Genomic DNA, 23354 nt, shown 5'->3' with positions numbered 1-23354 from the left:
GTCATCTTGTATGGAAGCGATGCCGTAAAGCTTGTAAACGCGCCTTCGTGAATGTCGGTGGAGAATGCGTCCGTGTTGATGCCGGCGATAGCGTCCTTGTCGGCGAGCTGCAGGAGCCCAAAAGCGAGAATGTAGCGCCCCGCTGGCAGCGTCATCACCAAATACGGGTCGTTGCTCGAGATGCTGCCGTCGTCGCTGCCCATGGACGGCAGCGCTCGTCGCAAGTCGTCACTCGAGTACAGTGCGCCTCCTACATACATGGAGTTTGAGGTTCAAATTTCAATGATTGGTGTCTCGCTACCTGGTAGGAGTTTGGAGTAGACGCGCAGTGTTGTGCCACCCGTCGAGTAGGTGATCCGGCAGTCGCGCAGCACGTCAACGCACGTATTGGACGTCGTGTTGAGCTCGTTCACGACGACATCAACCATAATCTTGGTCGGGGCTTGAACGACCAGCTCATAATGATCAACCGTTGTATAGCGCGGTCGCCGGGGCACAACGCCCTGCCGAATCGCGCCAAAGTACGGCGGGTGGCGAAACGGCAGAGTCGGCGCGCGTGGGAACTCCACGGGATCTGGAAACGCGGGTATGGTGCCAAAGCCGTCACCCAGCGCATTCGCGGGCAAGAGATTTTGAAAGAGAAGGTCGCGGACGATACAGGCCATTGGAATCCCCGCGTTGGAACAGGCAGCAGCACCACAATAGTGCATCGCGACAACCGTATTGGTCGTCGCATCCAGAACTGGGGCGCCGGACGAGCCCGGCTGCGTGTCTGCATCATACATGACACCTCCTCGATAAAAGCCGTCATTGTTGAGGTCGCACCTACAAACACAAGCGATGACGCTGCGTCCTGCAGCACGCGTCATCACGAACCCTTTGGACGTGAGTCCTGTGATGGTTGTCGGCAACGTCGTTTGGTTCCTCGACGCTATTGTCTTGCACCCGCCATTCGGATGTTGTGGCACATAAATTTGCATGCCGCGTGCTATCGCGAGCGTCGGGTGGACTTGGAGATACCCGTAGCTTTGCACGAGGCTCGGCCCGGACGAGAGCAGCAAGAGTGTGTAGTCCAGGATCACGTTGGTGGTGACCCAAGTCGCGGCCACGGACGCGACGGCGCCGCTGCACACAGTGTAGTCGACGTCGACACCGCACCACGACGCTTCGGCTAGAAACTCGAACTGCACTTGGTTGGCATCGCGGGCACTGCCTATAGGAATGAATCTTGTATAACTCAAAGAGGTTCGTAAGGGTGCACCTATGCAGTGGCTCGCGGTGATGACGTGGCCTTGACTGCCCCAGAGCCAGCCCGTGCACATCTTGAAGCCATCGACACCAGGTGTCGGCACCCAAATACGCACGACGGGTCGGCTATAAGCGTACATGCTCGTGAGCGGCGACGTCGTCGTGTAGTTGCAGATCGCGTGGGTGCTGCGGGTGCCACAGCCTTGCTCGTCGCTTCTGCTGCCCGAAGCCGAGTTGTCATGACCGCTGTCGAGACTGGTAAAATAGCTGTACATATCAACGCCGACACCAAAACCATTGGCGCAGTACGAGACACGGGTCGTGCGCCGCAGCCGAAGGCGCCAGAGGTTGGCAAAGAGGCGCGGTGTCCAGAGCCCCGAGCTCGTATTGCCGACGGGCGAGAGATGCGCCGCCGAGAGGTCGAAGGTCGGTGCGTCCACAGCGACAAGCTCCGCGCTGTCGCCGGGCGGGAGCACGAGCGTCGATATCCGAAAACGCATTGCGATCGCCGCCTTTTCAAAATACGCGGCGCTGAGCCACCCCGACTCGAGCGGCTCGACGCAGGACGGGCCGACGCCAGCGCCAATGCCTTCGATCGTTGGAAGAACGACTGTCTTCAAGCTGCTCGGTGTCGCCAGCAGTTGGGCGCCGCATGCCGCCGCGGTCGCCGTGAGCACCCAGAGCCACAGGGACGTCATCAAGGGATGCAAAATCCACCGAGCTAAAATCCCGTTATGGTGAAACCGAACATGACGGCGTTCGGCCGAGGTGCGCGACTTCGAAGCTCGTTCTGCGCAACATCCAAGGACAGTGTAATGATAATACCAGTCCGCTCTTTCTTCGCACCAACCCGTGAAGCTCATTTGACCAAGGGCTTGTCGCGTTTCCACTTAGAGGCAGACACGGATTGTAGGGTCAATGGTACTGTATATATGTTGGTGTTTTCGTCAGCGCATGTCGTACGAGGCGTCGAGAATCGCTTCGCATTGACGAATGAGCGCTGCCTCGCCTTCCATGGCGCACTCGGCCACCTTTGGCACGGCGGTGGAATGCTTGATCGTGAGGGGCACGGTCGCTGAGAGCGTCACGCGGTAGGCGCCGCTGTCGCCAGACTCGGTGGCGACCCCCGCGCAGCCCAGAAGTTGGGTGTATGGATAGCCATTGCGCCCGCGCCTCGCGTCGGCAAGCGCGAGGTTCGTAGCGCCAACTGCGACCGTGTGCGCACCGGCGGGTAACACCGCCACAAGGTATGAATCGTACGTCGAGATGCTGCCGTCGGCCTTGCCGGCGCTCGGGTCCACTGAGTCGACGTCGTCGTTCGTATACGGTGTGTACTGCACTACAAAGCAACATTATTGTCTATCCAATCAAAGACAATATCCATACCGGCGGAATCGTTGGAGAAGACGTGGATCATCGTGTCCACATAAGCAATGCGGCAATCGTCGTTGACGTCGGCAAACGCCTGTTTATAGCCGTCCCGTTCGAACGAGAGGACATCGACGATGACGACGCCGGGGGCTGCCAGTTGAAAGGTGATGTGATCGACATTCGTCACCCATCCGTCCGAGAACGACCCACTTTGTACGATGACGCCGTCAACGACTGCCTGCTTTGTAAAGGGCGACCCAACCCCCGGAAGGTTGGTGCCGTACGGGCTCACGGTGGGGTCGCTAAACGGCGGCACGAGAGGGGGCGCCCCGCTCGCAATCGCGTTGGGTGGCAAGAGATTGTGCCGTCCGAGGTCCTGCGCGATCCACAGCATCGGAATGCCCGCATTTCGACAAGCCGTCGCACCGCAATAGTGCAACGCCACAACAGTGTTGGAGTCCTTGTTCAGCACCGGCGACCCCGACGACCCGCCGTCCGTGTCCAGGTTGTAAGCGTAGCCGCCTTTGCTGTCGCAGCCGGACGCCGCCAAGCTTGAGATGCTCGTGAATTGGTTGTCGTCGTTGAGATACGAGAGAAGTTTGCATCCGCCGCGCGGGTGCTGCGGCATGTACACGGGCATGCCGACGGTGGCCGGACGCGGTGCGGCTTGGAGGTACCCATACTTGGCGGGAAGGTCACCCTGGAGCTTCACGAGCGAATAGTCGAGCGTCGCATTCGTATAAATCAAAGTGGCCGTGATGGCTTCCGTGACACCGGCACACATGCCATCGCGCTTGCCTTGACAGAGGTAGCTCTCGGCGACAAACTGAAACTGGGCGCTCAAGGCGTCGGCCTCGGAGCCTACACAAAGCAATGACCTCGTCAACCCCCGTGATGATGTCGGGGGCGTACCAATGCAGTGGTGGTTGGTGATCAAATGCCCGGCCGAGCCCCAGAGCCAGCCCGTGCAGCCCTCGGCCGACTGCGATCCAGGGTTGACGACAATACGCGCAACGGGCCGCCCAAACGCGTACATGGACTCGCGCGGGGCCGTCGGAATGTACGCGCACGCAATGTGTTGACTCTGGTCCCGCCCACACAAGTCTTGTTTCTCGGACGTCGCGTTGGCTTCAAGAATCGTGTCTTCTTGCGCGGTCGGGACAAAGGCCTCGAGCTGCACACCATAGTTGGTACCGCTGCTACCATCCACGCACGGCGCGTCCAAGACAAGGGCGAGCGTATTGTAGTACGTGCGCGGGCCTGCCACGACATTGAAGGCCATGTCGGGAGCAAAGAACGTCGTCAGGTCGACGTGCACGCTTCCATTCGTCAAGACAAGCGACGCGTTCGGTGGTAGCTTGAGGTAGGCAAAGACGGGCATGATGGCCACGGTGACAAGGCCCCGCGTGTACGACGACGTCATCCACGCGCCTTGCCAGCTAATGCGCGTCTTGGCGTCATCACACTGAAACGCATTGGTGTGCTCGTGGACCGAACCCGCACCAAAGGTGCAACCAGAGACCGAGACGGCATTGGGCCATCGGGTTCTATCGACCAGAGCCGCCACAACGCCCATACAGCATTGCAGGAGGAGGAAACGCATGCTGCGTCGTTCGTCGATTCGCTAGTGAGCTATGTGTGCAGGTGTCACAAAGAAGACGCTCATCCTTGGCGTTGGCAGTGCAACGTCCAACCCGAATTCTCCTCCATAAAAGAACGTTCGTCTCGTCAACGCAGTGACACTCGCACACCTCTTTACAGCGGTAGAATATCGCGACGGGGAGGAGGCTCCTACGTCTATGGCGGCCTCAGTCGGCGTGAAGAATGCGCGAGTCGAACGCCGGCGGGTCTGTCGGCTTTTGGATCACGGCAGCCCATTGCATCATCTTCTTCATCCCGTCGATTGTCATCATCTCGACCAGCTCCGGATGCGACTGCCTACACAGAAATGTCGTGGTCTTGCATGCTGCCCAGATCTGGGATGCGTACCACATGTGGCACCACTCGTCCAACGAGATGAAACCGGGCTTTTCCCGTTCGGCCTCGAGAAATATTTGGTCGACGGCCAGCGGAATGTCCTTCTCGATCTCTTCAATGAGGTCGGCGAGTGCCTCGGAGCCGAGTTTCATGGCCTTGTCGCGCACCGCCGTGTCGGTCGCACTCGTCGCTGCTGATGGTTGCAGAGCACACTGCAGCTCGATCTGTTCTTGGAGCAGCATCGGGAAGATACCCTTGACCACCTATGTACACAGCTTATCCACCAAACGACGACGCCGGCTTGCATACTTGGAGCCGGCGGCGCATCGCGCGCGTGAGCTCGTCGTGCGAGATGAGGCCGTCGCCAGTGGTGTCGATAACGTGAAAAAGGAAGTTGGATTTCTCTTCGAGCGACCCGTGCAGCGTCAAGTAGAGACCAATCTAGCAACACGCAACTTGGTGACGCTTGCGAATCAGCACACGTACGGCAAACTCATCAAACGAGATCCAGTCGCGCGCGCGACGCGGATCGTCGCTGCCGTGAAACATAAACGTCGAAAAGAGCGCCGAGGCCAGCGCTACAGACGCCACTTATCCACTGTATTGAGAGACAGCAAGCTGTACCGGAATTCTTGTTTTGGCAGATCCGACCAAAATCATCGCGTGACGGTGACGCCTGCACCCACGGCGACGCTTGGAGGCTTTGGCACGCGAGAATGAACGCATCCAAATGCAGCTCGTTGCCATCCTCACTTGCGTGCGCCTTGTAGACGCTGTCGAGGTTCGCCAAGTCGATGCTGGTCATCTTGCCGTCGAGAAAGCCGGGTGACGCGACCGAGGGCGGCGCGAGTCGCTGCGCATTCTGGAGCTTTTGCGTGCGCCCAATGAACGCATTGAGCTGTGTGCGCGCCACGTCATCAAAGAAGAGCCGCAGCGCTTGCGAGTGCAGAATGCTCGCGACTTCAAAGGTGACACGAAAGTTGACTTCGCACGACGTCGGCGACACCTCGCGGAAGTTCCACTCGCTACACCGGCACCATGAGCCTTGGCATCCCGTACATGGGCAAAGCAGTACCTCTCGATGGACTTGAACGTAGGCGACTCGATCGACGTGATGAGGATCTTGTGTGGGGCGTGCATGAGCACCCTGGAGCGATACGTCTCAGTAAAGATCTGAAAGCCGACCGTGAGATCGGCCTCCATGACATTGTCATTTGGGCGGCGCACGACGCGTGACGAGACGCAGAACGGCAGGAAGGACGCGTACGCGTCGACGTTGGCGACGACGTCGTACATCTCGCGGCACGAAAATGGCACGACGCGCTTCTCCGTGTGCGACTTGACGAGCGCAGACGCGGGCGAAAAGAGCATATTGGGCAGCGAAAGGAAGGACCGGCGGCTGGCGACCGCAGGAAGGCGGCGCGGCCCGGCCAAGTACGGGCGCAGCAGCATCAGGATGGGCGCAGCCGGTGCTACAACGTCGTGTACCAACGGGACTTTACACTAAAACCGCGTCTAAAAATACCTTGTACACTATTTCCCGGCTTACAGGATGAGAAACACCATTTCAAGTCTCACACTATATTACCACACGGCTAACACTACATGCGTCGTATGGCTGGAATAGGCACCGGAAAAGGTGTGGGAAGAAGCACTCGGCCGCCTTTGCATGAAGTGAGCCAGGACTTCAGTCGGTGTGAAGCACTACTAGTAGACGACAGCGTAAACCTGAAATCGCAACGATGAATGCCAGAAGGATGCTTGTCGCACTGGCGTATGCAGAATGTCTGCAAGCGCACTCGCTGCGCCCACCGGTATGTATCTTGGCTTGCGAACGGGTCGAAGGATACGGAATTGCCGATGATACGTTTGTTGTGTAGCCATGTGCCGCCGATGTCAAGCTCTGCAATGACGGAACGTGGCTGTATCGTGACGTCAAGACCCATTGCACGTTTGCCGCGTGTGCTGACGAGCCCGGCCAAGTATTATCGCTTGAGCCCAAGCCATCGCAAGCACGGATGACGTAGAGGCTAGGGCCAAGATCGCCCCAGCTCTCGCAATAGTTGAATCGCAATCAAGTTGGGAGAATGAATCCTAATCAGTCGTTGCGAGGCTGGTACCCAAGCTTCTTGCAGCTGCACGCGACAGGTTACCCTTCCGCCAGTGGGCAGCGGCTGGTGCAGTCGAGAGCACGAGCCCCCTCGTGGCGGTCGCACACATGCTTGAAGGTTGCGACGATCTTGCGAATCTCGCGAGCGCCACCCACGTTCGCCACTGAACGGTCCCACTGGCGTAGGTCCCCACGTGTCTCCGCGGGCTCCTCGGAGGCACATACACACGAGCGAGCGCTCGAAATGCCGTCATGACAGGCGCACGAAGTGCGAAGTCAATCTCAGGTCCATCGTCGGGCGCGCGGAGAGACACGAAGACTCGGCTACTACGACGCGGCAAGCGCCTTCTGCGTTTTTTTGGCCTCGACAAAGATCGGCAACGGACCAGCGTTGGGTGACCGTAAGCTCCAGCTGGCGTGTCCGTGGACCCAAGTTGGCGTCATTTTTTTAAAATTATCCATCGTTTTGTATGAAAACCAGTCCATTTATTTTGCTTCAACCTTGCGGCGCCCCTTGGCCGTACCTTCCACGGCCCGTAACGCTCTGCCGTTTTTTTCGAATGAAACGGCGTTTGATCGGTCCACGCACGCGTGCCATCTGGCTGTATAAAACAGGGCGCATTCGATGTTTGTATGTCGTGGACATCCAGAGTGTTTGAAACGTCCAGATGGCCGGTCGAAACCGACGCGTTGGTTTCAATCTGACGTTTCGTCGTGCTCCGTGGAGCTCTTCGTGACGGCCGCTCATTGGTGCAAATTGGGTGCGTTTCCAGTTGTGATTGGCGCGAGCCACTTTTTCGCCACAGTTTGCGAGCAAGGAGTTCATTTTGGAATTTGCACCATGAGCCAGCAGTCCCCCATCGATATTGTCCCGACGATCGCCAAGGAGGTCGACAACCACGTCGACTTTACCGTTGGCTGCGACTGCGGCGAGATCGAGCACGGCGGCTCCAACTTCAAGGTCCACTGGAAGGGCGGCAACGACTCGACCTTGGTGCTCAAGGACGTGACGTACCGCCCGATCCAGTTTCACTTTCACACACCGAGTACGTCCGCACATGTTGCACGACGAGCAGGTCAGCTAACGAGCTTTTGTTCCTTAGGCGAACACACGATCGAAGGCAAGGCGTACCCGTTCTGCATGCACCTCGTGCACCAGTCGGAGGACGGCAAGCTCGCGGTCGTCGCCTTCTTCTTTGAGGAAGGCGACGAGAGCAAGTTCTTGGCCCAGGTCTGGGAGCACCTCTCGGAGATCGAACCCCACGGCCCGCGCGTCCTCGTTGACGAAATCTCGTTCGACTCGCTCGACGTGAACGCCGAGAGCTACTTCCGCTACACCGGGTCGCTCACGACGCCGCCGTACACGGAGGGCGTCGAGTGGGTCATTGTCAAGGACCCGCGCCAGGTCTCGCCCGAGCAAATCGCCGAGTTTATCAAGGTCATTCCCGGTGACACGAACGCGCGCGACCTCCAGCCCGTCGTCAGCGGCAAGCTTCTCTTCTGCTGCGAAAACTAACCGCGCAGGCTTCAATATTATTTCTCTTTTTCGTAATTCCAAAGTTTCTTTCTCAGCGACTACTGTACTTGTGCACGGCAAAGCACCGATGTTCGAGAGACGACGACAACCCGATACCAGCTTCAACGATTTCAAGACAAGCGATATGTAATCTTCGTGATAGCACGTCCCCGCCAAACGAGGAAGCGTCCTCACACTGTCCTTCTCGTGGTTGTCCAGCAACACGGCGATCACGTCATAGTGTCGGACAATGCGGTCTCGTGTCTATGACACACCACCGACAAGTTCGCGTAACTTGGGTACGATTGCCTTCACTCGTCCTTCTCTTGGGTGCCCCTTCAAGAGGGTTGCTGCGAGTATCTTGGCCGATCTCGCTCGCCCAGCCCCAGCTTGGAACACATGGTGCGCCCGTTGAATGCAAACGCAAAAGCTCGAACGCTTTGTCGAGCCATGCCGACACGGCGTCGTGTCCATCGCAGGCGCAAGGCCAAGTGCTCGTGCGTATCTGGCGCAGCGCCAAAGGCAAGCATCAACGGAAGAAATCTCTACTCAGATGCGTCCCGTCACATTGCCGTTTCTATCCACCACGGGTTGAGCGAATCGCTTCAAGCCGTCAACATTCCCGCAGCGTAGGTCCTGCAGCAACAGTCTATGTACACTCTAATATTACACGCGCGGAGGTTCTAGTTGCAGACTTCGAGGTGCGCAAAGAGGCGGTGCGTCATCTCGACGCCCAAGAAGAGACTGCCGTCGGCCGGAAACGAGCCCATGACCGCCGAGCTCCACCCGCGGTAGAAGCCCGCAAGCCCTTGGAGACGCCAGACGCTGCGGACAGCAGCCCGAAAGCTCAAGGCCGCGTCCACCTGCATGCGCGACTTGATGACGTCGGCAGGAAACACGACAGTCCAGCTCGTGGCACCAGCGAGGCCGCCTGCCGTGAGCACGGCGGCCGGGTGCAGCTCACGGCGCGACTCGACGCCCAACGCATCCATAAAGTGGTTGGTGTAGTAGTCGTACATGCCAAAGAAGCAAAAGTTGAACGGCACGTCGCGGAGCATGACGGCGGGCAAGCCGGCGGTGAGGCCGAGGAATCCACCCTCGTGTACGATCGTTTTGAGGCAGCGCCAAATACCCATAGATTCGGCGTGCTGGTACGTCTGGAGGCGGCACTTGACGACTTCGGCTGGCGTAATCGCCGCGGCTGAAAAGAAACCGGACGCGCTCCCAACGAGGGCTTCGTCCAACGTCGAGAGCGACGTCGATGGCTCAAACGCGAGGCGGCGGATCGCACCGTTAGCTGAGAAGAGCACTGCATTTTCCAAGATCGTGCTGGAGAGCGCGGGCAGCGCGCCCTTCCAGAGCGACCGGACGCTCTCGGTGCGCACGGTCTTGGCGAGGCAGTCGGCAAAACCACGGTAGATGGGCTGGCGCGACTGCGTCTGGAGACGCACCTTGATGACGTCAAAGGGCAAGCCGATGTAGACGTTGAAGACGGCGCCGACGACGCCGCTCGTCGTCTCTCGCAGGTCCAGGGTCATGCGGGCAAAAGCGCGTCTCACCAATCAAACGGATTGAGATCCTTGCACGCCGCGACCATCTGGTTGTCAGTATACTCAACTCAAGACAAACTCAAGGCGCGCCAACCCAGGCAGGATGATGGCTATCGGCACGCACCCTTACGTTTGCTTAGCGAACCTTATTACGCGACAATGGTCGCAGAGCACCCGACGAGAAGCAATCAATACCCTCTGCTGCTGAAGGATCATTCAGTACCATGTAGGACGCTCGCCACGAGCTGTCGGAGCCATGCTGCTGCGAATCGGCCCGCGTCGAGCTCCAAGCTATGGCTTGTCAGTATGGAGCGCTCGTGTGGTCGGAAGTTGTGAGCTTCTAATACCTCTTGTGCATGGAGGGTTATTTGTTCACGATAGTTTATATCGAAGGGTACGATTTGAGCCAAGCGCTGGAGTTGCAGAGCGTCCTAGCCGCGGTTTGATGTGCCAGGGTGTTGGGTGTATTTAGACAACATTTCAGCGAGGATTCACATATATAATAGTGTATATATGCATAATAGTGTAATGCTATAGTCGCCGCTCACGATTTGTGCTTCGATGGCAAGACAGACACGGCCAAAGACTGGTGTGGACTACTGGTAGTGCCACGCGCCTCTAGCCCGGTATGGTTGTGCCTTTAACGCTACTCTAGCTGCTTCAGTACCGGCACCGAATTTCACGGGTTGTTGAAATCGATCAACATTCTGGTATATAGTGCGTTTTATTAGAGTATTCTGAGTGTCAGAGTCCCTGTTTTAGAAAGGGCAACGGCAATGTCGAGCGCGCTTGTACCCGGTGACCGCTCGCTCGTCCGGCTGCTACTCTACACGGTGGTCAACGCTCTCTGGAGCGCATGCGCGCTTGCTTTTCTCGCGCTAGCGACGATCTGGACGTGTATCGAGTCATGTGGCATGCACCGCCGGTCGTTGGCCGCGCGAGGGCTGTACCCTGTCCGCGCCGTGACCCAGACCCTCTGGCGCATTGAAATATTCGTCCACGCACTCTACGATACTAAGGCAGACCTGCGGCTCGTCGCGCTTGACGACGTTACGCCAAGCCACGCGGGCTGGACCTTGGTGTACGTCTTCTGTTGGCGGTCGCTCCAAGTGGGCTTCTACGACTCCGTTGCGGCTTCACTCATGACCGAGTATACCGCAATGTGTGCACGGGCATCGACAGCGGTACCTTCGTGGGTAAGCAGCCTCCCGCTCCCGCTGACGCTGACACCAGCGCCCCAAGTCGAGCCCGTCTCGGCGTGGTCCATGGCAGTCATTTGCATCTTCTTCTTTTTCGTCAACTGGATCGCCGTCACCATCTTCGTGTGGGTCACCAAGCAGACCTACTACGCGATCTTTGGCGAGCTCGTGATTGCGCGCGTCGACGGTAGCCAGCACCCGCTTCTCCCAACGACAACGTCACCACCGGCGTCGTTGTACACGGTGCCCCGCGCCAAGGGTGCGCCCGCCCCGTATCTGCTGCCGTTCACGCGGGCGCCGCCGCTCGGCCCGCCACCCGCGTACGAGCCAACGTTGGCTGCAAAGTCGTCGTCCAGCACCAGTGAGCCGGGCGGCTACCAATACAAGCTCGTCGAGCGCAACGGCATACTCGGATTCCCGGTGCCACTGCCGCCCATGTCGGCCTCATCGCCTCCGACCAAGTCGCTGTGGACGCGCCTCTTTACGCAATCTTCAGCGGTCGATGCACCCATGAATGTGTCGCACGCCGAGGACTTGGTCAATGTCGACGTTGCAACGCTGGAAGACGCCCCACGCATCAAGATTGTGCCGCCGGCCGTCGGTAGCCGCGAGCTCAAGACTCATCACGTAATCGAAAGACCACCACCAGCACTCGTCACCCGTTCAAGCTTGGAGCTGCCAGATCTGGACAACGACGCAAGTGCCCCAGAGACAGAGACGGCAGCGGACGTGGAAGTGGTTGACGAGGAGCCAATGCAAGGCCGCATCCTCTTTTCGCAAGTGATTGCGCCGAGCACCAATCGCATCTCGATTCGCGTCGACGTCCAACTTGACGATGCCGCGCCGGGCGTCGCACTGCACCTCGGGCTTCCGCTCCCGCAAGGCGAAGTGCGCTGCGCCTACGTCATTCTTGCTGTCGGCGAGCACTCGATTGACGTGCTTGTTGCTGATGCCAGTGCTCAGTCGCTCTGGCTCTGCAAGGCCACCATCGGTACCCTCGTGCGCATCTATGGCGTCGACACGACATTGCAACTGCCGCTTCCGACCACCGATCAACCCGCGACGGTCAGCGATCGCAGCGACGTCGAAGAAGACGAGGACTTTGTCGCTCCGGCTGCCGACGTGGTCGTTGTGCCGCAGCTGCCGCAGCAGGCGGGCTGGGTCTCGCCGACGACCTATGCGCCAGCTCACACGTATGGCGCGATGACACCGCTCGGCGTGGCCTCGGCTTCGTTCGTGTCTGACTTTGCCAATGATGGCCCCGAGTACGGCGCCTTGTCGCCCACCGCAGCGATGACGAATACAGAAGCCTTTACGCTGCCGCAAGTGACGCGTGCCTTGCCGATGGACCCGACATCGATCCAAGACCGCGTGCACTTTACTGCGTACGCGCCCCCAACCGTCGTCTGCGGCACAACATTTACCTTTTCGATCTGGGCGTTTCTGGTGCATCAGCAAAGCGAGATGCACGAAGAGGCGACGGCCGAGGGTGACGCGGCGCAGCTCTCGCGCGACGTCTTGCTGCGCGTGCGCCGCGGTGCGTTGGTGCATGTCACGCTGACAACTCCCGACGGTTTCGTGCTCTGTGACGAGCCAACGCAGGTGCTGGCGTGGCACGGCGACGTGACGCGCGTCGCGTTTCGGATCGAGTGCGGCGCGTTCGTCGACGTCGGTCAAGTCATGTTCTCTGCGTCCATTGTCGTTGGCGCTGAGGTGCTGCGTCTTCGGTCCTATGTCTTTGTATCCGCGTCAGCACTGCCATCATCTGCCCTCGACACGGCAACCGAGGTCGCGTTCGACCTCGAGCGACTGCCGCAGACGTACGAAGAGATCGCGTACGACGAGCTCGAGATGAGGAACCTTGTGGGTCGAGGCAACTTTGGCGATGCGTACCGCGCTCGGTACCGCGGCCAGGACGTACGTTGTCTTCTACTGAGACTCTGAGATCTTACTCGATGTGTAGGTCGTGGTCAAGACGCTCCGGCCGAGCGAGTTTGGCGACAACCAAGACCAGATCGTGCAAGAGTTTCGGCACGAAGCCGCGGTGCTGTCGCTCTTTGGGCACCATCCCAACATTGTGCCGTTTGTGGGTGCGTGCACAGACCTCTCGCAGCCGCTGAGTCTCGTGACCGAGTACTTTCCGTTCGGGAGTCTTGAAGACCAGAGCCGAGAGCACACGCTCTCGACCGAGCAAAAGACGCGGCTTCTCTACGACGCTGCCAACGGCTTTCTCAACATCCACGAGGGCGGCTTCATCCACCGCGACATTGCTGCTCGGTGCATCGATCCCTAACCCTACCCTAATCGCGCTCACGCATCTTTCGCTTAGGAATTGCTTGGTGGACGATGGACTTCGCGCCAAGGTATGCGATTTCGGCCTGTGTCGGCGCGTGCGTTCGTTTGGCGGATCGCACTTTCCCGAAGGCATGGTGCCGCTCAAGTACATGGCGCCCGAGTCGCTCACGCCACCCCACGCGTTTTCGTACCAGTCGGACGCGTACTCGTTTGGTGTCTTGGTCTGGGAGACGTATATGGAGACGCCGCCGTACGCCAACGTGCCGAGCCACTTGGCGGCGGCACGGATACTCGAAGGTGCGCGGCTGGACGTGGACGCAGCTTCCATCCCCGAGGTCCACCGCGCGTTCCTCACCACGTGCTTCCAGCAGGACCCGTCGAAGCGCCCGAGCATGACCGACATTGTCCGTCACTTTGCATCGACATCAAACTGAAACGAGTGCGATAATAATCTTGTCTACTAGTACTTCGTATTAAAGTAGTGCATCCGGTGGGCAATATATCGAGCCGCAATTAGAACTCAGAACTTGCAGTGTGTTGTAAAACAGGATCTATCCGAATTGAGGTTGCCTGGAATAGGATAATGCCTACTGGATCCTTGCCCAAGATCGCTCGCGATCCATTTCCATTTCAGTCTCAGAGCCCGATGGACGATCCGAGCGAGACGATTGTCATCGCGCCGGCGACGAAGGCGCCCAAGCCGCGCCGCAAGAAGACGCCCAAGAAGCAAGCGCCCGCAGACGAGGCCGCCGGCGACGACGCAGCCGCTAGACCATCACTCACGACGCACCCGGCGGACGGGGAGCCCGTGACCGCACACGAGACCAAGCCGCGCCAGAAGCAGAAGAAGCAGCCTATGATATCGCCGAACGTGCAGCCACCGCCCGCGCCGATCGGTGCGCAACCGGCGTCCTCCGACTCGCCCGGCGACAACGGTGCCTCGGCGCCAGCCAAGAAACGTCGCCCGCGCAAGAACAAGCCCAAGCCTGCATCGTCTGCTACCGTGGCGACTGCGGACGCGACAGTGGACGCGACCTCGAGCCATAGCGTCCCCAACGACACTGGAATGGTCGCGTCGCCCAAGACCAGCGCCAGCGCCATGCCAATGTCGCCGAAGGTCAAGGAAAACCCCCCGACAATCGCAGACGCCAAGGTCTCCAAGACCAAGAAGAACAAGAAGAAAAAGGCCAAGAGCGAAAGCACAGTGCCTCTTGAAGAGGGTTCGTCGGCGGCGGATGGTGTATCGCTGCTGCTCGGCGCAACGTCCCTGGTGAAGGAGCCCAAGAAATTCGATCGCCAGACAAAGAAAGCAGTCGCGACTACCGACTGCGCCACGACAGCAGTCGAAGACAAACCGGCGCTTGGCACCAAGAAGAAGAACAAGAAGCAACCACACAAGGACGCTGTCCGCAAGGCCTCGGACGACGCGCCGGCGCTCAGTGACAAGCCCACGCCGGCGCCCAAATCCAACAAGTCGAAGAAGGCAGGCGACCCGCTCTACGCGGCCCATGTCTCGGAGAAGGACGCGCACGTTGGTCTTGCGAGAGGCACGTACCTCCAAGGTCTTCTTCGCGTCAGTAAAGGCAACAAGTACGACAGCTACGTGACCGTCGAGGGCCTCGACACAGACATCAACATCCACGGGGTTGTCGACCAGAACCGCGCGGTCGACGGCGACCTCGTCCTCATTGAGCTGCACCCGCAGTCGCAGTGGAAGACGACGTCGTCGCCAAAGACATCCACAGTCGTCGTGCCAACGTCGACAACGGTCGTGCCGCCAGGTCTCTGGAACCCGCTAGTGACGGCCACGTCGCCGGGGCCGAAACCCGCGAGCACCAAGGGCACGTCGGCGCTGCAGGCAACGCTCTCAGCCCTAGAAGCGCGCCTCAAGAACGCCAGCCTCCAGCCCACGGGCAAGGTCGTGCGCATCGCCAAGCGCGGCGACCACGTGTACATTGGCACGGTGCGTGTCACAAGTGGTGCTGCGCTCTTTGACGCGCGCGACGAGCGCCTGCCCCGGGGCATCCGCATTCCGAGCGGCACGATGCCGAGCGAGTACACGACGGACCCTGAAGAGTTTTCCACCACCAAGCTGTGCATTGTCAAGCTCGGCACATGGGCAACGAGCCACCGGTCGCCACAGGTACCATTGCAGACGACAGGAGAGTTCATGATCGCGGGATTGATTAGGGAATTTTTGTGCAAACCACTGGGTTGATTGGTACGAGCGCGCCCGAGATCGAAGCGCTCCTCATCGCCACGGGCGTGGAAGATCATTTGTTGCCGTTTGTTCCGGCGATCGAAGCGTCGCTGCCGTCCGAAGACTGGGTCGTCCCGGACGACGAAGTCGCGCGCCGCCGGGACCTCCGCGACTGGACCATCTTCTCGATCGACCCGTGGAACGCGCGTGATCTTGACGACGCGCTCTCGATCCAGCGCCTCGCCGACGGCACGTTTGAGATTGGCGTGCACATTGCCGACGTTGCGCATTTTGTGGAGGCGGGGTCGCCTCTCGACGCCGAGGCCAAGCGCCGCTGCACCAGTGTGTACTTGGTCAACCAGGTGCTGCCGATGCTACCGCGCCGGCTCTGCGAGTCGCTCTGCTCGCTCCAGCCGTACACGGACCGGCTCGCCTTCTCGGTTCGGTGGTCGTATCATTGATAGTGTATTCAATTCCGAGATGGTGTAGGTGGTGTGGCGTATGCATCCCGACGGCATGTTTGTCGTCGACGCGCCGATTTGGTATGGCAAGACGCTGATTCGGTCCGTGTGCCAGCTCGACTATGGCACGGCGCAGCTCTTGCTCGAGATGCCATTGCAGCAAAACGGCGACATGACGTACTCGGAAGAGATGTGGCCGACCGCGCGGCGTCCGCAAGATGCATCCCTGTACCGGGTCGTGCACGAAAATGTCCAGCAACTCTGGTCGCTGGCTCAAACGCGCCGCCGAGTGCGCTTCGAAACCGGCTCGGTGAGTCTCCAAAACACCAAGTTGAGCTTTGTGCTCGATGGCGATGCGCCGAGAAGTGTCGCATCGTACCCGATCCGCGACTCGAACCGGCTCATTGAAGAGTTCATGCTTGTTGCCAACTTTCTCGTCGCGCAAAAGCTGCTCCAGGCACCGCACAACGTCGCTGTTCTGCGGCACCACCCGGTGCCCGACCCAGATCAGTGGCCCCGGGCGTGGCACGACCTTGCAGCGATCGGTATCACAAAAGACCCGAGCGTCGAGCTCAGCACGTGGCTCGACGACCTCTTGGCGACGCGGGGCGAGCGTGTCTTCTCGGCCGTCATGCACGTACTCACCAAGCCGATGCAGCCGGCTGCGTACAATGTGGCCGACCAGCTGACGCACGACGACCGCCATTATGCGCTCAACATTCCGTACTACACGCACTTTACATCGCCGATTCGCCGGTACTGCAAGTCTATGTCCATGACCTCAGTTGGATGGTGTAGGTACGCCGATGTGCTCGTGCACCGTCTCCTGCTTGCAAGCCTCACAGACGAGCGCGTGGGCGTCAACCCCGACGACGTGGATCGCTGCAACCGCCAAAAGGCCAACGCCAAGAATGCGCAAGTCGGCTGCGACAAGCTCTTTTTGGCCATGTACCTCGCCGAGAAGCCAACGGAAACGAGTGGCACGGTCGTCGGCCTCGGCAACAAGAGCTTCACAGTGCTCATGCCCGAGTTTGGGTTCGAGAAGCGTCTCTTCTTGGAGGACATTGGCGCGACGGGCGAGCTCGACAAGCTCACCAACCACCTCAAGATCTCGGTCTTTGGCGCTAAGCTCGACCTCGGCTACTTCTCCGAAGTGCGCTTGAAGCTCTCGGCGACTCGAGTTCCTCTGGAGATTGTCGTCGACCTGGTCGTAGCCTAGACTCTATCTTCAATAACCTTTGTCACCATACACGAGCACTGGCTCGGCACGAGTGCGATGTAATACTACATTGGTCCATGGATATTTGATGACTGTAAAGAACCAGATGTCCTTAGCTTGGTTGACTGACGTCATTGTCGTCTTGCCCAAGAAACGAAAGAGAAGTGGAATCAACAGTTGGGGCATGTTTGAACCCATACCACGAGGCAAAGCTAGAGGGGCATCTCTCTTGTTGCGTCGGCGTCCGCTTCAATCGTCTATCGCTGGCAGTCAGAGGCGTCGGCATTAGCTGCCGGTCGTGTGCCGTGCGGGCTCCGTAACGTGTGCTTACCGTCCAAGCAGTCACGAGTCTTGAGATTGGTCGGATAGTCTGATTGGTGATGGCGTCTGGGAAGATGCGGTGCGTCTCAGATACCAAACTCAGATTGGTCGAGCACCTGGATTTGTCCTGTCTGAGTACGCATCTGATTTTGGATATCCAAAACGCAATGACTCGTGATGGAAACCGCATTTTGGCATTCGCCGTCGACACGCCGTATGCAGCTGCTCGTACGGACGTGTCTTCTTGCGCTTCTCAGCGTCGTCGCCGCCGCAGCCGTCGGGTCGGCCGGGGCGCTCTCGCCGCTTTCGCTCTCGTTTGATGGCGGCGCGCCGTTTCGCCACGTCATCGAAAAGCCCAAGGCCACGTACGTAGCGGTGCATTTTGCGAGCCTTGACATACCCATCAACGGAACGCTTCGCCTCGTTGACAAGAGCGGGCAGGATGTTGTGGCGTTTGCCGGCGGTGACCATCGCGGCAGCTTCTTCGCCGAGTGGCTCGCGGGCGACGCCGTTACCCTTACGTACGACGCACCGCACTACGAGGCGCGGTCGACGCCCGTCTTTGTCATCGATAAGGTGGCCTTTGGACACCGCGTTGGCGTGACTGAAGAAATTTGCGGCGAAGACTTTACGCGACCGGCATCCTGCTACCGCAACACGAGCATGCACGCGCCGAGCCGCGCCGTCGCCCGGCTTCTCATCCAAGGCATCTCCGAGTGCACGGGGTGGCTCATTGGGTCCGAGGGTCATTTGATTACAAACGAACATTGCATCGGTATCGACGAAGACGGGAGCGAAGTGCAAGTCGACTTGGGGGCCGAGTGCGACTGCGACGACGCGAGCCAGCACAACGTCCACGGCGCGTGCAAGGGCACGATCGTCGCAACAAATGCTACGTTTGTCATGTCGGACACGGCCAACGACTTTGCGCTCTTCAAGCTCAACGTCAAGGACGGCGTGGATTTGAGCCAGTGGGGCTACCTCCAGGTGCGCGCGTCCGGGCCGGCGCTCGGGGAGCACGTGTACGTCTCGGGCCACCCCAACTTTTGGAGCAAGCGTGTGTCGGCATATGTGGCGAACAACGTGATGGGGGAAATTACCAAGCTTAGCCACGACATGGACAATGGACCGACGCCGTTGGAGTCGTGCCAGAAGGACGAGTTCACGTACAACCTCGGGACGCTTGGGGGCAACTCGGGCTCGCCTGTCCTCTCGGCCAAGGACCATGTGGTCGTCGGCTTGCACAACTGCGGGTCGTGCGGCGAGTATGGCAACGGCGGCATCAAGTTCAACAAGATCGTGGCGCAGCTCGAGAGTAAAGGCGTGCTGCCGCCCAATGCGATCGCCAAGACTCACTGCTGAACGAATAACGGCATCTAGATAGAAGTAGGACTCGCTGGTACTGTAGTATACGTTTAAAGCTGATGTTTTCGACTTGAGCGTTGTGTGCTTGCTGGGCCTTAGAGTCTCGTCTCTGGTTCCCTTTGAAGGACTCAAGGACGTGTTGTAGCCCCTTGTCGACACGGTGGAGCGACTACTTGTTGTTCATTGTCATTCGATCGGCCAAGTGGCGCGACGTAGTGATGAGGCTCGAGTCCATGACCATGTCAAAGCTCGACCGGCGCTTGCGCATCTCGGTTTGGCGCCATGCTGCCACGGTTCTGTCGAGACGCTGGAGCGTGCTTGTATTCTGTAGGCGGCTGTACCCATGGACTTCACGGTGCCGCGAGTCGACGTCGCCGCACCAGAGCTTGACCGTCTCGACGTCTTTGCGCAGCTGGACACTGCCCGCTTCCGAGACTTTGGTGATACTTGCGAGCTCCCTACATCGTCGCAAGTGCGTTGGTATCTGCACGGCATCCAAGCGCCACAGCTCGTACTCGATCCAGGCTTCAAACGTGTGACGCGACACGAGATGCAGAAGGTAAGTGCGCGATGCAATATTGGGCTCAGAGACAAGAAAGGTTCCCAGCGGCTGTAAGATGACATGCAGGAGCTCTTGTGCGTACGGGCTCGTCTACTTCGACGCTTGGACTAGTACGCGAGAGCATTCCTACCCGAAGCGCCATGCGATCCGCCGCCGAGGGTGTCGCTGGAATCCCTTGCCGATCGCAAATGTGCTTGGCCGCCTACGCTCCTTCTTGATATGTATACACCTCTAGGATGCATACCCGCGTGATGAGAGCTACCCACTCTTCGGTCCAGAGCGCCAAGTGCAGCTTGAGCTGCGCCTGGAGCTCTTCGAGTGGCGTGACGAGGGTGCCTGTAAAGGCAGGTGCATACGAAATCGACTCGAGGTACGCGGCGACGACGCTTAGTACAGCGTCGATGCTCTGCGTCGTATGCAAAAGGACGCGGTGGAAGCTGCCGACGCTCAGTAGCACGTCCATCGACACGGTGGGCGCCTTGGCGAAGGTCAAAAGGTCCTGGGCAAGAACAATCTGGAGAAAGAGCCGTATGGATGGCAAGAGAATCATCGCGCTGCTGCTGGGACTGTGCGCTTCGTCGGACCGTCCGCATGTGATGAGCTCCTGGAGCGATGCTCCGAGGCGTTCGGTTGCCGCCGCGTCCTGCAGTAGGTGGACCGGTGGCGAAGCAAATGCCTTGCGAAACGCAGCGTGCAGGTGGAGGCAGCGCACATAGGTGGTCACGGGTAGCTGCGAAAATGACGGCATCGATGGCAGCAGCGGCGGGTCCGTCCCATCCGAGCTTGGGCTTGACGGTGCGGCCATCCGTGTCGGTTTCGGCCACTTCGTTACATTGCCCTTTCCAGATGTCAATGGACGGGCACTCTGCTCGTCAACCCGAGAGATAATTTCGAGCATGAGGTGCAGCGTTGGGGTGGTGGTTTAGCGTGCTATGTAGTGTACAATGTATGGCAGGCCTTGACCAACTCTTTGTTAGTTAGTCGACGTACAGGACAACATTCGAGTTGTTGCATTGTCCACATGACGCGATGCGATTGGCCAAAATGAAGACGCAAGTGGTTGGTGAAACAAATCCGACTTTTAGCCAATCCCAAGCCGCCCTGCGACGACCAATAGATTCATCACTTCAAGTTCCACCAACGCGGTACGTCGGCGAGGGCCATGGCCGAGGGTCTGAGCAGCCTCTGCGTAGTAGTCGCCGAACCATGGAAGTACTGACGAAGGTCGAGAAGGACATCAAGCTCCTCCAGGAGAAGATTGGCGAGTTCCGCGAGACGCTCTCGGTAGGCCAAAGCGGCGCCTGCCATACGTCATGCTCATCACGGCGGCGTAGGACAAGCTGCCGACGGACTCGGGCATGGGCCTCCTCCAGATCAAGAACCATGCGCTCATGCAGTACTCGCAGCTCTCGATGTTCTTTGCGCTCCTCAAGGTAGACCATGGCACGCGGTGGCGTATATCTCATATCATCGTTGACAGCTCGAGTCGCCCGACGCCGTCAAGGACCACCCTGTCTTCAAGGAGCTCGTCCGCTACCGCACGATCCTCGAACGCATGCGGTACGTCTCTCTGTTTGGCAAGAGCACCCTGGTCACCGCGCTTATCTAGCCCGCTGGACCGGAAGCTCAAGTACCAAGTCGACAAGCTGCTCAAGATTGCCGTCTCGGACGTATCCCAGCTCGACGAAGCGCTGAGCTACGCGCCCAACCCGGACGCTTTGAAGGCCGACGATGACGCCGACTCGGACGACGCTGGCGACGACGACGGCGACGACACGTACGAGGGCAAGAAGTCCAAGGACGGTGTGTACCGTGCGCCCCGCATGGCGTCCGTGCCGTACGACGAAGAGGAGAAGGAGGCCGACAAGAAGGCCAAGCGCGACGAGCGCAACCGCAAGCGCCTCGCCAAGAGCACGATTTTGTCCGAAGTTCGCGAAGAGTACAGCGAGCGGCCGCAGGAGATCCTCACGAGCGGCTCGTCGGCGCTCGACAAGGAACTCGCAAACGAAGCTCGCGAGAAGACCGACTACGAAGAGGAGCGCTTCGTGCGTCTCGTCACGTCGCGCAAGGACAAGATCCGCAAGCGCCAGCGCGAACGCGACGCGATGGCCGCCGACTCGATCGGGAAGATCGACAACTTTGCCGGCATCCACGAAGCGCTTGGCGACGTTGTCAAGGGCCAAAACAAGGGCCGGTACGTGGCGCCCGCCCAGGGCAAGAAGATTGGCGGCAAGATTGGCGGTATCTTTTCGCACTTGGAGGCGCCGAGCGCCAAGAAGCGGTCGGCCAGCGCTGCGTCGGGCCCGGCATCGACGCCGGCGTCATCGGCGACGTCGAGTGCGCCGGCGGGGAAGAAGCAAAAAGTCAAGTTTTCGCTCAACCTGTAAATGCAATGCAGCTCAATTTGTTTATACTATCTCTTCTCAGACAAGTTGTCTTCGTTCTTGGACGGCAGTGACAAGCACGTCATTCCAAAGGCCCTCATTCCGTGTGACTGGTCTACCGCTGCGTCCAAGGGATACTAGTATGGCGGATACCACGTTAGACGTAAGGCTCGGCAACTCGGGGCTGGCATACGGTCACGAGACACTCGGAAGCCCGTACTTTATTGCAGCTCAGGCATACCGCCCAGCACCACAGGTTCCATATTCGGGAATTAAATTCACATCGGCTGACCTGACACTAGGCTTTTGTACTGAGCACGCTGCTATATATATATATATATATATATGAACGTGTTCCGCGTTATCTTCATTATGACACAAAGTCTTCGCATACGTAGCGCTACGCCTGAATGAGCACGCTGCTATAACTGTATGAATTAGTTGCAGCCAGCGGACCGACCTGTCGATCAGAGTAGCCGTGTAATGCAGCAGCTGCAACAGCCCACGCAGCACACAGTAAACAACGTTTTAGCAAATCCATCTTCCCCGTGGGGCTCAACTATCGCAAAGCAGCTCGTTTGCTCGCTCGAGCATGACTGCACCTCACACCACGAAAAGCCAAAGCTAACTAACGTTAGTATTAAATACGGCAGGACGGTAACTTGTCACTCGAGTGCCAGCAGCACCTGCGCCATGCTCGGCCGCTTGGACGGGTCGTCGCGAAAGCACTGCGTCACGAGGTCTTGCAAATGCAGCGGAATCGCCTCCGAGAGTGCCAATCGGTCGCCCGACAAGACGCGCGCTGCTGCCTCGGTACCGTTCAGACCCACAAACGGACTCACGCCGTGGTACGTCTCCCAGATCAAGACGCCGAACGAGTAGACGTCCGACTGGTACGAAAAAGCGTGTGGCGGCGTCAGCGACTCGGGCGCCATGTACTTGAGCGGCCCCGTCCCGTGCGCAAAGTAGCTGCCGCCCACCGCGCCGACGCGCCGACACATGCCAAAGTCGCACACTTTGGCGTTAAGATTCGCGTCCACGAGGCAGTTGCTAGTTCAGATGTGAGATTCTCAGATACCAGATCATCTCATCTCAGAGAGACAAGAAAAGAGAGATCGTACCGGGCTGCAATGTCGCGATGGATGAACCGACCTTCGTGCATGTTCAGAAAGCCGGACGCCGCACCCTTGAGAATCTGCTGCTTCTGCGCCGCACTCAACTGGGAACGCTGGTCTTCGAGACTCCCAAACGGAAGGTACTCGGTCACGAGACTCAGCGGCTGCGAGAGGTCTGTGCACGCACCCACAAACGGCACAATGTTGGGATGGTGCCCAAAGAGCGACAGCACCGCGGCTTCGTGCCGAAACTCTTGCACGATCTGGTCTTGGTTGTCGCCAAACTCGCTCGGCCGGAGCGTCTTGACCACGACCTACACATCGAGTAAGATCTCAGAGTCTCAGTATGAGACAACGTACGTCCTGGCCGCGGTACCGAGCGCGGTACGCGTCGCCAAAGTTGCCTCGACCCACAAGGTTCTTCATCTCGAGCTCGTCGTACGCGATCTCTTCGTACGTCT

The 23354-nt window shown here is 58.9% G+C and overlaps 11 protein-coding genes across 11 annotated transcripts in view; 5 read left to right on the top strand and 6 right to left on the bottom strand.

Annotated features, from left to right (window-relative positions):
• Window positions 1-272: 272 nt before the first annotated feature.
• Window positions 273-1946, bottom strand: SDRG_07771 (hypothetical protein; the record flags this gene model as incomplete). The annotated part of the gene is made up of 3 exons (XM_008613625.1): window positions 273-825; window positions 877-1213; window positions 1262-1946. The coding sequence occupies 3 exons, from the start codon at window positions 1944-1946 to the stop codon at window positions 273-275; spliced, it is 1575 nt and encodes a 524-aa protein (XP_008611847.1).
• Window positions 1947-2125: 179 nt separating this feature from the next.
• On the bottom strand, window positions 2126-4071 carry SDRG_07770 (hypothetical protein). Its single transcript, XM_008613624.1, has 3 exons — window positions 3532-4071; window positions 2635-3480; window positions 2126-2587 (listed from the first exon to the last, which is right to left on the bottom strand). The coding sequence occupies exons 1-3, from the start codon at window positions 4040-4042 to the stop codon at window positions 2196-2198; spliced, it is 1749 nt and encodes a 582-aa protein (XP_008611846.1). The 5' UTR covers window positions 4043-4071; the 3' UTR covers window positions 2126-2195.
• A 112-nt stretch (window positions 4072-4183) lies between these two features.
• SDRG_07769 (hypothetical protein) lies at window positions 4184-6110 on the bottom strand. The gene is made up of 6 exons (XM_008613623.1): window positions 5672-6110; window positions 5221-5621; window positions 5083-5174; window positions 4906-5037; window positions 4609-4859; window positions 4184-4557 (listed from the first exon to the last, which is right to left on the bottom strand). The coding sequence occupies exons 1-6, from the start codon at window positions 6046-6048 to the stop codon at window positions 4428-4430; spliced, it is 1383 nt and encodes a 460-aa protein (XP_008611845.1). The 5' UTR covers window positions 6049-6110; the 3' UTR covers window positions 4184-4427.
• Window positions 6111-7395: 1285 nt separating this feature from the next.
• SDRG_07768 (hypothetical protein) lies at window positions 7396-8284 on the top strand. Its single transcript, XM_008613622.1, has 2 exons — window positions 7396-7752; window positions 7810-8284. Exons 1-2 carry the CDS (start codon window positions 7548-7550, stop codon window positions 8220-8222), a joined length of 618 nt encoding a protein of 205 aa, XP_008611844.1. The 5' UTR covers window positions 7396-7547; the 3' UTR covers window positions 8223-8284.
• Window positions 8285-8770: 486 nt separating this feature from the next.
• On the bottom strand, window positions 8771-9781 carry SDRG_07767 (hypothetical protein). The gene has a single exon (XM_008613621.1). The coding sequence runs from the start codon at window positions 9758-9760 to the stop codon at window positions 8906-8908; it is 855 nt and encodes a 284-aa protein (XP_008611843.1). The 5' UTR covers window positions 9761-9781; the 3' UTR covers window positions 8771-8905.
• Window positions 9782-10517: 736 nt separating this feature from the next.
• SDRG_07766 (serine/threonine protein kinase) lies at window positions 10518-13774 on the top strand. The gene is made up of 3 exons (XM_008613620.1): window positions 10518-12888; window positions 12935-13248; window positions 13301-13774. The coding sequence occupies exons 1-3, from the start codon at window positions 10549-10551 to the stop codon at window positions 13698-13700; spliced, it is 3054 nt and encodes a 1017-aa protein (XP_008611842.1). The 5' UTR covers window positions 10518-10548; the 3' UTR covers window positions 13701-13774.
• A 127-nt stretch (window positions 13775-13901) lies between these two features.
• On the top strand, window positions 13902-17234 carry SDRG_07765 (hypothetical protein). The gene is made up of 4 exons (XM_008613619.1): window positions 13902-15409; window positions 15457-15906; window positions 15956-16683; window positions 16726-17234. Exons 1-4 carry the CDS (start codon window positions 13913-13915, stop codon window positions 17144-17146), a joined length of 3096 nt encoding a protein of 1031 aa, XP_008611841.1. The 5' UTR covers window positions 13902-13912; the 3' UTR covers window positions 17147-17234.
• A 381-nt stretch (window positions 17235-17615) lies between these two features.
• Window positions 17616-18907, top strand: SDRG_07764 (hypothetical protein). The gene has a single exon (XM_008613618.1). It carries the CDS (start codon window positions 17645-17647, stop codon window positions 18827-18829), a length of 1185 nt encoding a protein of 394 aa, XP_008611840.1. The 5' UTR covers window positions 17616-17644; the 3' UTR covers window positions 18830-18907.
• On the bottom strand, window positions 18843-20215 carry SDRG_07763 (hypothetical protein). Its single transcript, XM_008613617.1, has 4 exons — window positions 19639-20215; window positions 19525-19596; window positions 19348-19484; window positions 18843-19290 (listed from the first exon to the last, which is right to left on the bottom strand). The coding sequence occupies exons 1-4, from the start codon at window positions 20197-20199 to the stop codon at window positions 19002-19004; spliced, it is 1059 nt and encodes a 352-aa protein (XP_008611839.1). The 5' UTR covers window positions 20200-20215; the 3' UTR covers window positions 18843-19001.
• Window positions 20216-20488: 273 nt separating this feature from the next.
• SDRG_07762 (hypothetical protein) lies at window positions 20489-21810 on the top strand. The gene is made up of 5 exons (XM_008613616.1): window positions 20489-20539; window positions 20588-20678; window positions 20729-20827; window positions 20875-20954; window positions 21004-21810. Exons 2-5 carry the CDS (start codon window positions 20601-20603, stop codon window positions 21779-21781), a joined length of 1035 nt encoding a protein of 344 aa, XP_008611838.1. The 5' UTR covers window positions 20489-20539; window positions 20588-20600; the 3' UTR covers window positions 21782-21810.
• A 558-nt stretch (window positions 21811-22368) lies between these two features.
• Window positions 22369-23354, bottom strand: part of SDRG_07761 (serine/threonine protein kinase) — a 2695-nt gene continuing 1709 nt past the window's right edge. The window contains exons 2-4 of the mRNA XM_008613615.1: window positions 23254-23352; window positions 22900-23207; window positions 22369-22828 (exon numbers count right to left, since the gene is read on the bottom strand). Of these exons, the coding sequence (XP_008611837.1) occupies window positions 22444-22828; window positions 22900-23207; window positions 23254-23352 (792 nt within the window). The 3' untranslated portion in view covers window positions 22369-22443. The remainder of the gene's footprint in view (window positions 22829-22899; window positions 23208-23253; window positions 23353-23354) is intronic.

Source organism: Saprolegnia diclina, assembly GCF_000281045.1.
Source record: "Saprolegnia diclina VS20 unplaced genomic scaffold supercont1.22, whole genome shotgun sequence".
Classification (NCBI taxonomy): domain Eukaryota; phylum Oomycota; class Saprolegniomycetes; order Saprolegniales; family Saprolegniaceae; genus Saprolegnia; species Saprolegnia diclina.
The sequence above is the reverse complement of the archived record's forward strand: the minus strand, read 5'-3'. Positions and strand labels throughout refer to the sequence as shown.

What these genes read in the sequence shown, in the direction of transcription:
- SDRG_07770 (XM_008613624.1), bottom strand. Translation starts at nt 4,042, where the DNA reads ATGACGTCGTCGTACACGCGGGGCCTTGTCACCGTGGCCATCATGCCC. An exon ending in CACCAACCACCACTGCATTG is followed by an intron (nt 3,481 to 3,531) that starts GTACGCCCCCGA and finishes TGCTTTGTGTAG; the next exon opens with GCTCCGAGGCCGACGCCTTG. An exon ending in CTTCTCCAACGATTCCGCCG is followed by an intron (nt 2,588 to 2,634) that starts GTATGGATATTG and finishes GTTGCTTTGTAG; the next exon opens with TGCAGTACACACCGTATACG.
- SDRG_07769 (XM_008613623.1), bottom strand. Translation starts at nt 6,048, where the DNA reads ATGCTGCTGCGCCCGTACTTGGCCGGGCCGCGCCGCCTTCCTGCGGTC. An exon ending in CTGCCAAAACAAGAATTCCG is followed by an intron (nt 5,175 to 5,220) that starts GTACAGCTTGCT and finishes TGGCGTCTGTAG; the next exon opens with CGCTGGCCTCGGCGCTCTTT. An exon ending in GACGAGTGGTGCCACATGTG is followed by an intron (nt 4,558 to 4,608) that starts GTACGCATCCCA and finishes ATTTCTGTGTAG; the next exon opens with GCAGTCGCATCCGGAGCTGG.
- SDRG_07768 (XM_008613622.1), top strand. Translation starts at nt 7,548, where the DNA reads ATGAGCCAGCAGTCCCCCATCGATATTGTCCCGACGATCGCCAAGGAG. An exon ending in GTTTCACTTTCACACACCGA is followed by an intron (nt 7,753 to 7,809) that starts GTACGTCCGCAC and finishes TTTGTTCCTTAG; the next exon opens with GCGAACACACGATCGAAGGC.
- SDRG_07767 (XM_008613621.1), bottom strand. Translation starts at nt 9,760, where the DNA reads ATGACCCTGGACCTGCGAGAGACGACGAGCGGCGTCGTCGGCGCCGTC.
- SDRG_07766 (XM_008613620.1), top strand. Translation starts at nt 10,549, where the DNA reads ATGTCGAGCGCGCTTGTACCCGGTGACCGCTCGCTCGTCCGGCTGCTA. An exon ending in CTCGGTACCGCGGCCAGGAC is followed by an intron (nt 12,889 to 12,934) that starts GTACGTTGTCTT and finishes CTCGATGTGTAG; the next exon opens with GTCGTGGTCAAGACGCTCCG. An exon ending in CACCGCGACATTGCTGCTCG is followed by an intron (nt 13,249 to 13,300) that starts GTGCATCGATCC and finishes TCTTTCGCTTAG; the next exon opens with GAATTGCTTGGTGGACGATG.
- SDRG_07765 (XM_008613619.1), top strand. Translation starts at nt 13,913, where the DNA reads ATGGACGATCCGAGCGAGACGATTGTCATCGCGCCGGCGACGAAGGCG. An exon ending in CGAGCCACCGGTCGCCACAG is followed by an intron (nt 15,410 to 15,456) that starts GTACCATTGCAG and finishes GGGATTGATTAG; the next exon opens with GGAATTTTTGTGCAAACCAC. An exon ending in TTTACATCGCCGATTCGCCG is followed by an intron (nt 16,684 to 16,725) that starts GTACTGCAAGTC and finishes TGGATGGTGTAG; the next exon opens with GTACGCCGATGTGCTCGTGC.
- SDRG_07764 (XM_008613618.1), top strand. Translation starts at nt 17,645, where the DNA reads ATGGAAACCGCATTTTGGCATTCGCCGTCGACACGCCGTATGCAGCTG.
- SDRG_07763 (XM_008613617.1), bottom strand. Translation starts at nt 20,199, where the DNA reads ATGGCCGCACCGTCAAGCCCAAGCTCGGATGGGACGGACCCGCCGCTG. An exon ending in GGGTAGCTCTCATCACGCGG is followed by an intron (nt 19,597 to 19,638) that starts GTATGCATCCTA and finishes GAAGGAGCGTAG; the next exon opens with GCGGCCAAGCACATTTGCGA. An exon ending in ACGTTTGAAGCCTGGATCGA is followed by an intron (nt 19,291 to 19,347) that starts GTACGAGCTGTG and finishes GCGACGATGTAG; the next exon opens with GGAGCTCGCAAGTATCACCA.
- SDRG_07762 (XM_008613616.1), top strand. Translation starts at nt 20,601, where the DNA reads ATGGAAGTACTGACGAAGGTCGAGAAGGACATCAAGCTCCTCCAGGAG. An exon ending in TGTTCTTTGCGCTCCTCAAG is followed by an intron (nt 20,828 to 20,874) that starts GTAGACCATGGC and finishes CATCGTTGACAG; the next exon opens with CTCGAGTCGCCCGACGCCGT. An exon ending in ACGATCCTCGAACGCATGCG is followed by an intron (nt 20,955 to 21,003) that starts GTACGTCTCTCT and finishes GCGCTTATCTAG; the next exon opens with CCCGCTGGACCGGAAGCTCA.